Raw genomic sequence first — 15432 nt, 5'->3', positions numbered from 1 at the left:
TTGGTTTTTGGACAGGGTCTCACTATGCAGTTGAGACTGACATGGAACTCACTATGTAGCCCAGGCCGGTCTCGAACTCACAGCGACCCTCCACATTTCTTTTAATGCTACACAAACCTATTAGTTATCTGATAAATGAATAATGAAAAGGACTGGAAGGAAATGAATTTGGAAGAAAGGAGCTCAAAAGAGGACACCTTATTCCTTTATTAAAAAAGAGAGAAAAATCCATTTTTAAGCACAATATAGGGTCAAGATAGGAAGGTTGTTTGGTGGGGGAGTGTATTTTGTAGGAATGCAGTGTTCTCTGTTGGTCTCCCCACAACTCTCTCATTTATATCCTTTTATTTTTCACTATACATCAAACTTTCCCAGAATCATCTGTAATGGGATTCCAGGAAGATGTGTTAGTTATGTTGCTGTAGTTTGCAATTGTCATCTGTAATGTTTTATTTAGCTGAATCTTTTTTTTTTTTTTAATTTTCTACTGCTCCCAGTATAACACAGAACACCATATGCCATTGTCCCCAGCAGGAAGCAAAGGTTTCCCTGGTCTGTGCCTGTGCCTCTGTTTGTGCCACAGAGGAGCTGTGGTCCAGTGCCATCTTTTATTGATAGGGCCAGCAAAGGAGAAATCTAATGAAATTATCAAAGCTTTGAATTAATTATGAACTGGAATAGGAGAGCTAAGCTCTCTGGAGCCACAGCTCTCATTACCCATTCACTCTTATTGCATCCTCTTCTGGAGCAGAAGGCATTTTCGTCTAGAGCTCTTAGTTTGGCTTTGGACTTTATTCAAACTTACTAACTGACATCCTCATTTTACTATACTGTGGTTGCTAATGTCCGTGATGCTTAATTTAATCCTGCTCTGGATCTGGTGGAGATGTAAATGGGATTTCTCTACCCGCTCCTTTTGCCTTTTCCTAGCTTTCCCTCTCTCTCATTTTTTTTCATCAAATTGGATGTTATGCACGTTTTTCTCCTTTTTGGGTAATGTGGGAAGCTTTCAGGACTGTGGTGTAGCTTCATGGAATATAGTGCTTGACTTAAAGTTAAGAGCTATCTTACACCTACTGTGCTTTTCGTGGATGTTTAGGTAAGCACACAGTCAAGTATTTCTTCTTTGAATTTTGAGCACTGGCTTGTTACTACCTTAGAGGCTATGACATTGGCAATGGCTCTCTTGGTCTTAACTCCATTGTTCAGATTTCTAAAGTGTGTTGTAAGGGAGCAACATATCTCACCTTGTGGCTGTAGTGTACAGGACGTGCTCCCTGACAGGGACCGATTAATGTTCCCTTTAAAATTCTCATTCCTTTTCGCAGTAATATGATTTTTTTGATGAATAAATCAATCTCTGATTGTTATAAACCTAACAGCAAAACCAATAACAACAAGGTTTTGATTTACTATTGGTGATGATTCTTTTGGTACTGTCATACAGGTTCAAAGCATCTCATGGCAAACCTTTTTCACCTGCTTTTGAGACCTTTTATTTATGAATTCCTAAGCTGCAGCTCATCTGTCTTAGTAAAGTACAGGCCACTGGCAATTTTTGTAAGCAATGAGTAACATAGCTTTACAGGGTCAGTGTTTCAAGGTTTCCGTAGTGGGGGAAGGGAGAATGATAATCTTTGCTTTTCTTATTCCTATTTACTTTCAGTGAGTTTTCCCCCCATTTATTTTCTCTGTAGGCAGCTGCGATATTTAATTCAGCCTTTGGAAGTTTTTTGGTAAGTAAACATGGTTTATCTTTATCTATTATAAATTTTGCTGTATTTTTGTTTGTATGGAATATTTAGTGAAAGCTGGATTTCTTTTTTCATGGAGTTTATTGGCACTTTTTAAAAGCTGGATTTCTTTTACTCTTTGGTTAAATATAAAAAATTTTCAAATCTCTTCACGTGCTATTATCAACACCCTAAAGAAAATTAGTTTATGAATAAAGGAAATGTTTTCTTAGACTGTATTATGGAGGTTTGAGATTAATATTCTATTTAATGGATGCAGGGATCAATTAAAACATGTCTCCTTATAGAGGTTATGTCAATATATTGATCATTTAATGAGGTCTTTTAGATTATTATTATTTTGTATCATGGGACTGGAGATGTTGTAAAGGAAACATGACCCAGCTGGTCAGAAAGGGAATGCTAATTTACTTGTTGACATGTCATTTATTTTGTACATTTCACTGTCAAAGAAGCTACTATCTTAGAGACTTCTGAGAAATCTTTGTGCAAAACATTTTGAAATGAGGGTACAATTGAATAATTCGCAAGAAATGTATTCTTAGAGTTTTAGAGCTATGAATTATATGAAAAATTCAAAAGTAGTTTAACTCATAAGTAGAACCAATATAATTAAAGGATGTTAAAAATGATAAACGAAAATTTCTATTAATTTAATATCATTCCCAAAGTTGGCTAAGTTTTTGAAAATAGTTTAGAATATATTTTTAGGTGCATAGCACATTAACAAATATATAGTATAATGATTAACAAATTATTGAGAATAAAATCATTGGAGTGTGAACTAGTTCATGAGTCTAGATAAAATATCAGTTGCACATGTTTAAAATGTTCTTTGTGTCACTTGTTACTGTATTGTATGTAGTTTAATTAGTTAAAGCTTTTAAGCTCGTTGTTATATGACATTAATTTCAAATAGTATTACAGAGCTTTTAATATCTATAGCCTTGTCACACTTTTAATGACGTAGCTTCCACAAAATATATGCTTGAAGTACATCTATTGTTAAAGAGATTGTGTTTTTTTTATGTGATACTGTGTTATTACTGGATTTTAGAAGAGAAATAATGAAGTTTATTTAACCAAAATGATCTTTTGGACCACTATTTTGTGAAGTCAGTATCTCGTGTTTTCAAGCATTATGTTCTGTGCTGTTACAATTGTTTAGCAGAGTACTCTCTGTAAAATATCACCTTGCTGGAAGCCAATTGTGTTATATGGTTTGAAATCATATACATCTACTACAAATAAGCCTTCTAGAATTGGGTCTCTCACTCCTAAAATGTTATTGCTAATTGAGGAAGTTGGATTGAAGCAGAAGGTACTGTACTCCCGTAGGAGAACAAACTTATCAAGTAGTACAGACTGAAGCTATTGTGATGTTTCTCCGCCAGGCCCAGTGAAGAAAACGTTGGTGTAGAGATTCTTTAGGACTCTAGTCGGCCTCTACACTACTAAGTTGTGCATTTTTACTCCTTAGTCTTCTGTTCTCTTTCCTTTCCTTACCGTTTTTCTTACTTTAATTCAGTTAATCAATCAAAAGTATTTGTTGATCTCCTGCCACCCTGAGGTAGTTTTCTTGTACCTTTGGAGGGTGCAAAGATATATGAGGTAGTTCTCACTAGGTTGTGAAGGTGACGCATAGCAAAAGAAATACAGTGTAAAAGTTAAGTCGAACAGAAGTTATTGACTAGAGATATATGATTGTCAAATAAATGGCAGGAGCAGAATGCACTCTGAATTCAATCGCCTAGCAGAAGAGATATTTTTGAGCTGTGCTTTGAAATAGGTATGGGAAGAACTTAGTACCAGAAGAAAAGAGATGGATTAGCAATGGTAGGGAGGCAGAAGTATCTTTTTTCCATCACCCCTCCATTTCTTTTTCTTTCCCAAAGCTGAAAATTACCAGAGAGGGTTTGCTCCGGTCTCATAGCAGAAATGATTCTGTTTCATTTTTCCCACCTTTCGACACAGTTAAAACAAACCTTGAGTATGAAATATGTATGGGTTTCAATTCTATCAAAATTTGGTTCAGTTTTTTTCATAGAAAAAATAAAAATCTGCAAATAATGGTGTCTTACACACAATAAAGGCTGTTTATTACATAAAATCTGACAGGAGGCCATCTAAGATGTTATAGTGACTTCCTGATCTCTCGTAAGTGGAGTCTCCCATCTTTGTCACCTTTCACCCACAACTGGCAGCTTCCTTCCTCCAGGTTGCCTTATGGTCCAAAGTAGTTACTGGAGCTCCAGCCAAAACATCTGAATAGCAAAGTGGTGGGAAAGAGCAGAAATGCTTCCTAAGAACTAATTCTGCTTTCTTTAAATAACATTCCTAGACTTCCAACACCATACTTGTACTAATCATCTGTTAATGCAGAACTTAGTCATGTGATCACACTTAGCCACTGAAAATGTTAGGAAATTGTCAAGAGCTGAACATTAAATTTCTGTTACTAAGGAAAAGGGGAAGAGGCAGGTAGCATTTCGCATATAAAGAATGAATTTACAGCAATCTTCAAGGATTTGAAGAAATATTAGTCTCAGTCAAGTGATAGTAGAAAGCTTTAATCTGATGCTTGAGGTAGGATTAAGAAAAGGACTGATTTTTACAGAAGGGTTATTCTGCATTACAAACCTGTAAGTTTAATGTTATTATCCTTACAGGGCAGTGTTATAGTTATTTGGGAGATTTCCTTATAAACAGAAATTAATCACCTGTCCCTGAGGTTTACCATTATGAGCACTACTGTGGTTTCTCAAATCAGGCTGTGTGAATCCTAGCTTAACTGAATGGTACCTTAACCAGATCAACTTCCCTGAATATAAAATAGAATAGCTGAGTGTGATGGCCCATGCCTGCCTACAATTCCAGCACTCTGAATGGCTGAGGTAGAAGGATTGCAAGTTTGAGCTCAGCCTGGGCAATTTAGTGATTTAACAAGACTGTCTCAAAATAAAGAATCAAAAAGGGCGAAGGATGTAACTCAGTGTGAAGGTCCTAGGTTCAATTTCTAGTACCTCCCCGCAAAATAAGTAAAAACAAAGCAGTGATAATATATAACCTATTGTGATGTGGTGAGGATTGACTCTAATAATCTGTATAAAATACGTGGATGATATGATAGAAACAGCTTTTGGCTAAAATTTAAATTGGGATTGGCCCAAGATCTGGCAAGAGTTTGTGATGTATATAACGATGGACACTCATAAAATTAAGAATTGGTTACTTCTGACTAAGCTTTACATGTGGAAAATATACTGTTCCAATGATTATTCTGTGATGACCTGTGACCATTCCTTTTTTATATACATAATAGAATATGAAAGGGATATTTATTTTAGATTACCTTAAATTTTGAGCAAAGGGCTTTTGTTAGAAGAAATTTTAGAGAAAGAACTCTGAGGGTATTTGTGTTGATTTTCAGGGACCTGGGTATACCAAGTACAACACCGTTACATATTTATAGCTAGTTTAGTGATGTCACAAGTCTAATTAAAATAGTGTTTCTAAGAACTAATTGTTACAGAAAACTGTTTTGTTCTTTAAATGTAGCTAGACTACAGTAATAACTAATGATAGATGAATTCAATTTACATGAATTTCAGACCAGGAGAATATTTTAAAATCTCGCCACAAAGGATTGCTGTAAGTTAGGAAGTTAATATCATTGTGTCCTCCCCTCCTTTAAATTGTTCAATTTACAGTAATCACAGAGCATAATGAGTGATTTGATATTTCCTTCTTGATGAGGTTTTAATAAAATTTGATAGCCAGGTACACCCTGAATAACTAAAATGCTATCCAAATTTATTATATAAATACATATTTTCGATGTAAAGCATGTATTTCAGGTTCAGCCATCTTACATGTTGCTTCCTTATTTGGTTTGTTTTAGATTTGGCAACTTGAAAATTTCCATTTGATAAATTTCTTCTTTAGCTTCACAAGATTAAACTATTATTGAAAAAATTTTCTAAAATTAAAGTTCCTGAGTTTTTAGAATTTCAGCATTTTGGTTTGGAGGCTGAATTTAGTGTATAGTGTTTCAAAGAATTATAGGTTAAAGCTTAATAGGAAATGATTGAACTTTTTAATTTTTACATTCCTCAGCTTATTTAATTATTTTTGGTAACTCCTAATCTTGAAGGGCAACCCTAAATAGTTTCTGAAACAGCAGGAGTTATAAGAAAAGTTAAGGCATCTTTATGAATACGTAGCATCCAGTCTAAAAAAAAAAGATGAGTCATCATTGACTTTCTAAATGTCCTCACTTGTAAAGAGATGTGCTTCTTTCTCATAATTATTCTTTTTTTATAAATTGCTAGTACTGCAGGAGGTATTCTAAGATGAACAGTCTTTCCATGCAAGGTCAGGGGTTAAAAAGACCCCACTGCCGTGAGCTGAACCAGCCAGCACAGAGTTTTCTTCCCTCACTCAGTTGTTCTGTTTTTCTTGTTTTGGCTGGCCCCCCACTACTGCCCAGCCTTGTGATAAGAGTTGAATAGTTAACTGATGTTTTCCCAGTTGCTGAAAGAAAAGAAGTCCCCAAATTATTTACCATGTTTTGATAACTTGTGATGTACATTTATGACCTTTTTAAATTCTTCCTGTCTTGTTCAGTGTCCATTCAGCAACATTCAAGAAAGAAAGCACACTAACTTTGCCGTTCATTGATTGTTGAGTAACACTGCTTTTGAAAACTTAGACCAGCAATCTCAAATGTTAAGAAGCAGCATGAGAGTGGTTATTAGACAAGAGTAATTTTTAATTTAGCTTTTCTTTCACTTAATTACAGTTACAGAGTATCTCATTTTGTGTGATTTTTGAGGATTATGTTGATTTTTAAAAATTTTTTCTTAAAATCTTAGCCAATCAAATTATTGCCTTGGAATCTTGTCCAAACATTGATGGTTTCTTTCTAAAACAGGTTTTTATTTTCATTAAGTTTTTCAGAACAAACAACCAACTTCTTTTTTAAGTGGTATCTGGTCCTACCTTGTAGAATACTATCTTGAGTTAATCCTTGTACTGCTAAGGATTCAACAAAACCGGGATTTTTGAATGGCCCATCTTGGTCATTAAAACTTGTCCTGTGAACTACATTCAGATAAATGCAAGCTGATTTAAATCTTTACAAAATGGAACTCATCAACATGATGTGCATTTCATTTGATGACCTGGGCAATTGAACATCATATAAGCTGGAACTTACTGGAACAAAATACTTTCTTTTAAAAAATACTACTGGTTCAATTAGCAATGTGGCATGACATAGGAAAATCCAAAAATTAACATGCGTTTACTCAGAGCCCATTAGATTCAAAGCATATTTCTAGATACTGGAGCAAAGACCCGACACATAAATATGTTAAAAATTAAGTAATAGTAAGAAATTGGAGGAGGGAAGAGATGAATGGCTTTCACTGCAGTGTTCCCACATTCAGGCATCAGTATGGCCTTTGCCATATCAACGTACTGTTTGTGAAATAATACCCACTTTTAAAATTTACATTTTTTTAAAGCTAGAATATCAACACTATAAAGAAATAAAGCTATCTTGTCATAAATAAATGGTAAGTGAAATTAAATCAGATGGGAAAAAGGTGCTGCTATTTTGCAGCCGAACTCTGTGGCCTACACGGTCTGAATGCCTTCCTTCCTTTTGATGAAGGAGATTAGCCCCTCTTCCAAACCAAGAAATTTCCCTATCTGCACTCTGAAGGATTGAGAATAATTTGAATAAAGTTTAATCACTCATTCTTTGCCCAGGTATTCTTTAAGTCATTTTGCTTTGACCTACAATTTGGTCACCACTGTCCTCTGTGTTTGCTTCCTAGTTTATCAGTTAGGGGCTTTAAAACCACGTGAAGAAGGCAAATGAGGAAACTTCCAGAATCAGCAGCGTTGGCAGTCAGAACATGTTCATGCTTCTTTCACTAGAATATTTAGCATGTAGTGCTTGTCCATAGAAGCAGGACCTACGTGTGCCAAAGTGCCAAACAAGTTTGTGGAGTTAATAATATGTTATAATCCCCAAGGAAGGAAAACCTGTGATTTTTGCACTTGATTTATTTTTAAAACAAACTCTTATCTAAAGAACAGTAGGTAAAGAAAAAATGGCCTTGTTACTCAATAAAAGTGTATAGAATATTTACCTACTCCATTTTAGCAGCATAATGCTCTATGCTGTCTGACAGGACTTGTATAGCAAGTAAATGCATTAGTCACAGTGACCATTTTTCTTGCAAATTTGTGACACAGATTTAATTATAGGAATGACCAGCAACTTACAAATCTAATTTTGGTGAAGGCTGAGGCAAATTTTTTTTTTATTTTAATAATGATGGATTTTTTTAAAGCAATGATTTCATTACTATTTAAAGAAATCTACTGGTGTAGAACTAGCCAATTGACTAGAGTTATTTTATTACCCTTTAACAAATGCCATATACTTTCATTTTTATTTTTATTAATTTTTAAAATGTCATCATTCCCAAACTGGGAAAGTATTCGTTTCTATATGCCTTTGGGTAAAAAACAATAAATATAAATTCTTCTGGGACAGGATGTTTGTAAATGGTTTCCTAAAAAAATGTGATTCTAGCAGTTGGTTAAAACCAAGATTGAATTCCCTTAATCCATCCTACCTCAGAATTGCTTATTTTATAACCTTTATCAGGAAATGCCCACCAGTTACTAACTTGTCATAATACTGTGGCAGATAGTTCTCACTTCCCTGCTTCCATTTCTGCAAACCAAACATTTACCATTATTATTTTATTGAGCTAATATTTTGGGCATAATAGTGTAGTGAGCCACACATTGAAGGTTTCTGCCTTCATTTGCAGTATAGATTCTTTTTTTTTCTTTTTATTGAGTTTATTGGTACATTTTATGCATTATAGATTTTTAAGGTGAGAAAATTAAATCCCAGTTGGATGTGTTTGGGGGACAGGGAGAAAGTGTTACATATTTGCTTTGGAACTTCTTAAAAGTTCTTTTTCATTATTAATAGACCTCATGGACTCAGAGTTTTGATTGGCAGAAGCTTAAAATTTCAAGTCAACTTTATTGAGGTGCAAGTTTTACAAAGAAAAATTTACTGAGTTTTGGTGTACAGTTCTGTGAGTTTTGAAAAACATAGTCATGCAACTGCCTCAATCAAAATAGAGGATTTCCATGCCTCAGGAAGCTCCTTTTTGCCCTTTCTCATCAGTCCCCTTCCCCAGCCTCAGGCGCTGGCAGCCATAGAATTTTTTAGTCTCTGTACGTTTGTGTTTTTCAGAAAGTCACATGATTGGAACCACGCGATATGAACCTGTTGAGTCTGGCTTCCTTAGCACTTGCTTTTGTAATTCTTCCATCGTTGTGTGTAGTGACTCATTCCTTTTTATTGCTAGGCAACATCGCGTTGTTTACTAATTTACCAGTTGATGAACTTCAGTTTGGATGCTGAATGTCCTCCAAAGGCCCATGTGTTAAAAGTTTGGCCCACAGGGTGGCGCTATTGTAGGTGCACTATTGAGGACCTTTGGCGGGCAGGGACTTACCAGAAACCCTGGGGGTTACCAGGAGCGTCCCTCACAGGAAATGGTGCGACCTAGCCCTTTCCTTTTGCTTTTATTCCTGATCTCTACCATCAACTCCCTGCTATTCCCGGCTGCCACTCCCACCAGAGTCCTGAAAGCAATCGAACCATCAGTGGACTGTGGGCTGGAGCCTCTAAAACAGTGAGCCAAAATAAACTATTTCTTTGTAAGTAAACTTATTTTTCGTTACATTGTTGGAAAGCTAACACAGTTCGTTTCCTATATTTGGTGGTTATGCATACATTTTTGTGAATATTTTTGTATAGGTTCTTACGTGATTCTGTTTCTCTTGGGCAAATGACTAGAAGTGGATTGCTGAGTCATGTGTAAGTAGGTGTTTCACACCGTGAGAGTGGTTCTGCCATTTTTATAGCCCCAGGAGGGCCATATAAGGAATCCAGGTGTTCCACATCCTTGCCAGCTCTTGGCATGAGCAGTATTTTTAATTTTAGCCAATTTAATGGGTATGTAGTTGTGTGTCATCATGGCTGTAATTTGATTTCCCGAATGGCCAACAATGTTGAACGTTTTCTATGTGCTTATTTGCTATTTGTATTCAGTCTTTGGTGAAGTATCTGTTCAAACACCTTGCTATTCTTTCTTTAACCGAGATGCTTGTCATAATTGGGTATGAGTGTTTAATTGTATTTTGGACGCTAGTCATTTATCAGATAGTTGTGTATTTTGCAAGTAGTTCCTCCCAATCTATAGCTTGTCTTTGTTTTCTTAACAATAAATAAATGTCAAGAAACAGAAGTTTGGAATTTTTATTAAATCTAGTTCATCTGTGTTTTCTTTCATACCTCACACTTTTTGTAACCTACCTGGGCCTTTGTTTTATGCAAAGCTACCAAGATTTTTCTCCTGTATTTCCTTCAATAAGTTTTAGTTTTTAAATTTTACATATCGTTTTATGGTCTACTTGGAGTTAATGTTTATATCTGGTATAATATATAAATTGAGATTCATTACTTCCTTATTGTTATAAAAGTTTTATTTCCATCCAGTTTATCCTTTGTTTCCTTTATGGGTTTTTTTCATGACCCTTATAAAGTCCCTCTCTATCACAAATAAGATTGGGTGAAAATTGACAAGTATTTTCTTTTAGTTTTATGGTTAAAATGCACATATAAAAAAAATGAAAAGTAAAGCTCCACTCCTGGGAGTTCTGCAGATGCGGGCAGTTTTACAGTTCTTCATTGTAGACTTCCTTACGGTCTCATTGGTTATACAAGTCAATTTCTGGTTTTTGCAGCCTCTGCTAGGATTTTGTCTTTTACCATTTAAATCCAGCCTCATCATTTTATTTTTACATCTACGTAGTGATTTGTGTGTGTGTGTGTGTGTGTGTGTGTGTGTGTGTGTGTGATAATTGGATCAGTATTTGCAACTGATAAAATTGTTTATCTTAAGTTATTTCATATAAATTAATATAAATTAGTTAAGATAAATTTGCTTGAAATGTAAAATGGGGATAACCATAAAAGTGGTTAAAAAGTATAGAAACCTTTTAAAAAAAACATCTGTCCATTTAATTTGCAAACATTCACATAAATTAATAGTAAATTATTCCTTTCTAGAGGATTACAGGCTAAGGTGAATACAACTTCAGATAATAGAAGACTTTAAAAATAAAATCTATTGTAAAAACCTTGATCAATTTGATTTTAACTTTTAGCACTTGAATGGGCTTGGAGGAAAATGATCTACTTATGTGACTCTCCTATCTTGGAAACTGCACTTAAAGCATCACATAAACATAAACATGGATTCATATTTTATATGTCTAATGATAGTTGTTTTGGAATTTGTAGTTTATATATTTTCTTTATTTTTTATACCATAAGCACATATTTATTTTTCCTTACTAGTTTTGTTTGTGGCGTTGTGATGTTTATACTAGGCAGGGAGATTAAATTTAAAATGTCTGCTGGGTTTGTAGTTTTACTTTATAGTAGTGCATGCTCTACTAGTCAGTATTTAATTTTTTTATTCATTCAAGATATATTCTTTTGAGTTATTATTTTTTAAGATGTTCTTCATTTTCATTTGGAAACTAATATTTTTATCCATTTGTTTAGGAGAGTTAGTGTTTATTATCATGATTTTCAAGAGCTAAGATGATGCCTGTCTCCTTCCCCACTGTCTTCCCATGTTGTTTGGTAATCTAGTATCATGGCTGTTATCATCACTACTTTATGTGCCCCTCCTATGCTCCAGGACCTTCGGTGGCTCTTAACTTCCCACCACCTAAACCTTCAGGGTCCTCTCCGTGTGGCCCCACCCCCTTAGCTCCTGTATCTTTCACTCCTCTATGACCTTCTTTCTCCCTTTCGATGCAGGCATTTTGTTGCACTCACCTCTTGCTTGCACTGTTCCCATCGCTTCCATTATTCTAGCTGTCTCTCAAAGAGGCAGTTATTTAACGTTTGGGATGTGGGTTCGTCTGTTTTGCAGTCCTTCTAACAGAAGCTGCACAACTTTATAGAGGAAAGAATTTTATTTTGACTTGTGGTTCTGGAGGTACAAGGTTGTGGGGCCACATCTGGTGATAGCCTTCTTGCTGGCAGAGTCCTTAGGTTGTAGTGGGTGTCACATGCTCACGTATACATGCAGGTACGTGTGTGCACGTGTGTGCGTGCATGTGTGTGTGTGTCTAGTCTGGTTTCTCCCCCTTCTTGTGAAGCTGTCAGTGGTCAGGCTTGAAGCTTGAAGCTGATCACTTCCCTAGGGCCCCCACCTCTGAACAGCAAGTTAGATTAAGTTTCTGTCCTCTCTATACCTCATGATGTGGATCAATATTCAACAAATGAATTCAAGAGGGACGCATTCAGTAGCTATCCAAGCCATAGCCAAAGATTTTCCATCTAAATTCTAAATTATAGTTGGTTAGTATCATTTAAAGTTGTGACCTTCTCTCCCATGTCCGGCACCTCCCATCTTTGTTAGCCTGCCATTTTTCTGTTTGTTTTCTGTATATAAGCTGCCTTCTAGCTTATATAACTTATCCATCATGTTTATCGCCCATTGCCCCATATTCAAATGGAAGCTCCCTGCTGACCCATGTACATTGTTTTGTTTGCTTCACTTCTCTGTCAGTTCCAACTGTGCCACCTGACACAGAGCAAGCACTCAAGAATATTTGTTAAAGTAAATATATAGAAATCTCAGTGAGTACTATTTTGATCTCTTTATGTATCTGATTTCAAAATACCTTGTATATATTATGTGCTTAAAATATATGCCCATTGTTACAATTATATGTTACATTAATTCACCAAAAATTCTACCATCTCTTTAACTGGTTCACTTATCTACCAAATTTTTCTTTCTGTTAAAGGGATTTTAAATGTAAACTTAAGTCTCAATAAATCACGGGCTACAGCCAAACAAATTTATATTGCTTTACATTCAGGGTTGATTTAATATGAGATGAAAACTCATTGCCATATCTAAATTTGATATTGAATAATGTGCAAGATTTTCTTCCAATAATAACCCCTGTAAAGTACATTAGGTCAGGTATCTCTCAGTACTAGAATACCAATTTATATATTATGATTATTGAAACAGTTGATTTTAAAGATCAGAGAGTTTCCCATGAAAATCACTACATCTGTGATTATTTAACATGTTTAACTTGCTATAAACTTATAAATAAAAACTTATAATAAGTAATTGCCAGTATATAGCATTATAGAGAATTGAACTATTACAATTTAGACTTTAACAACTTTTGAAATATATAATATAGTTAAATTGAAAAGTGAAAGCTGAATTTTTAGGCAGCTCGAAAAAGAAATAAACAGACTCCTAGAGAAAGTGTATAAATATATGTAAGCCTGAAACAATAAATACAATGGTAAATAAAAACTAGGTCAAATCCATATCCTTGAAGCATTAGAAATCTTTAGAAATGAAGTAAAAAGAAAAAACCCAAGGTGACAATGAGGAGCCAGATACCTTGAACTTGGAATATGATAAGACAGCAAATGAAAGCTAATACTGTTCATTCTTTAAAAGCATCATGTTACAGCCTTCTACAGTTGAGTTTGGTAGGTTCATAACTCAGAATATTGCTTTGACTTTGATCTTATCTTGTCGGGTTAAAATTTGTTAAATGACCCGTAGAAATAATAATAATGTGACCAGCTGGAGAGGCTTTGGAGAGTGATGTATATCTGTATATAATGAAGAAGAGAAGAGATGGACTTTTTTTAAGATACTAAAAGAAGGGCTATATGGTTAATTAGACAGGTAATTGGTTGCATTTTCCTAACAGTAGCCTGCAAATTCCTCTGTGACATCTATACTTCTGATTGATTGCCCCTAATAAACCATTCAGGATTTCTGATCATTGGCTACTGAGGTATACAGATTTCAAGCTGGACAGATTTTTTTTCATCTTTTCAATAATTAAAATCAGTAATAAGAAGGAATATTTCTTGCTTATTGAGAAAAATAATCATTGATTTTTTTTTCTCTTCTGTTGCCTCTACCTCTTTAAAATAGAGGAAAAAAGTGAGTAGAAATCATGAAAAACATTGTGTAAATGTAGAGGCTCTGCTTTTTGGCCGTTAATTCTTAGTATTTTTCCTTGAAGATAGTTGAACCTTGATTCACTTCCTTAAATATTCCTGTAGCAGGGATGGCAAACCTTTTAGAGCTTTCAGTGATACAAGCAGCCTCCTGTGGCAAGTGTGCCGTAGGTTCACCACCACTGTCCTATAGCATTTAGGATCCATATTGCATGTGGTTTCAAGCCAGTTGTTCAAGTCAAAAGTTTCAATTCCCAGCTCTGAAATATCTTTTGAATAAAATCTCCTGCCAATGCAAATCAATAGTTTTAAATGTGCATTAGGAATATTATTTTTATTGTAACAAAGCTCTACAATATTTTTGTATGAATTCCAAGATATATTTCAAAAGTAACATTGGGGTTTCTCAAGTGTAATCTGGACAAATAACCCTTAGTCCAGAAACGAATCTTTCATCATCTGGGTTTTTGATTTTCCTTCAGATCCCATGAACTTAGTGCTATAAATCCTAAGTTATTTTTAGAGAGGAATATCGTAAAATAATGAAAGTCTCAGAGAGCATAATGCCTCTCTGCCTTCATTTATCTAAATGCAGCTGATCTTTTATTTCTTTGTAGAACCATTAAGTAGTGGATCACCAAAAGTATACATTTGGATATATGTTTTTTTTAAAAATCTAGACAAATTAGAGTGTGAAGTTTTTTTTGTTTTGTTTTGTTTTGTTTTTTTAAAGCAAGAGAAGTTGGGTATAACATAGTACTCAAGGACAGTTTCCTTTCCCTGCTGTAAATCATTCTTTTTTTTTTCCTTTTTATTGAGTTTATTGGTACAATCTAGGTATACAATACAATTACATTCATCATTGGGATTCTGTACCTTTACATAATAGGTCTTGATTCTCATTTTTTCCCCTTGTCCCTGCCCTCCCTTCACCCCCTCCTCCCCTCCCCATTTACAAATATTTTATTTCCATTTTTTCAGTTTCTCATATTTTTTTTCCTCTCCCTTATTGCCTTTCCCCCACCCTTCCCACTTTCCCTACACCTTTACCCCTTTACTTCCTATTTCATATTATTAATTATCTCATTAGGATCCTGTGCACTATTATAGTTTTTCACACCAAAGAAACTATTCAGTATTTCAGGTAAAGAAATCTCTGTATGAACATTAAAAATAGGGAATCCTAAAGTAAAACTAAAAAGGAAAGTAAAAGAGAAAAGGCAATGATGTAACATTAAAATAATCCTTAATTCTGGAGATGAAAATGGTCCCTGAACATATTTAGATTGCTTCTCGCTCTTTTAGTATTATCTTATTCTTTTTTCATTATTTAGAGAATATTTTATTAGTTTCTATAGTCAAACCTATGTAGATATGACCTTACATATTTAGTACGATGTGTTACCCCTGTACACATGGAAAAAAAATAAAAATAAAAATGAAAATAAATTAACATTTCTAGACCAATATGGTTGTCCATTTCTGTACAATGCCAACTCAACAGTAAATTGGGATGACTTTTTCCAAAGTTGGCAGCACCGTTAA

At 34.6% G+C, this 15432-nt stretch overlaps 1 protein-coding gene across 3 annotated transcripts in view; it reads left to right on the top strand.

Annotated features, from left to right (window-relative positions):
- Positions 1–15432, top strand: part of Slc10a7 (solute carrier family 10 member 7) — a 243055-nt gene that overhangs the window by 74914 nt on the left and 152709 nt on the right. For 2 of the 3 annotated variants that reach the window (XM_010610925.3, XM_010610924.3), the window contains exon 5: positions 1698–1736. The exons of the other annotated variant lie outside the window; for it this stretch is intronic. In XM_010610925.3, coding sequence (XP_010609227.1) covers positions 1698–1736 — 39 coding nt within the window. The remainder of the gene's footprint in view (positions 1–1697; positions 1737–15432) is intronic. 3 annotated transcript variants of the gene reach the window in all.

The sequence above is a fragment of the Fukomys damarensis genome, unplaced genomic scaffold (genome assembly GCF_012274545.1).
Source record: "Fukomys damarensis isolate Sample0158 unplaced genomic scaffold, DMR_v1.0_HiC HiC_scaffold_38, whole genome shotgun sequence".
Classification (NCBI taxonomy): domain Eukaryota; kingdom Metazoa; phylum Chordata; class Mammalia; order Rodentia; family Bathyergidae; genus Fukomys; species Fukomys damarensis.
The sequence above is the reverse complement of the archived record's forward strand: the minus strand, read 5'-3'. Positions and strand labels throughout refer to the sequence as shown.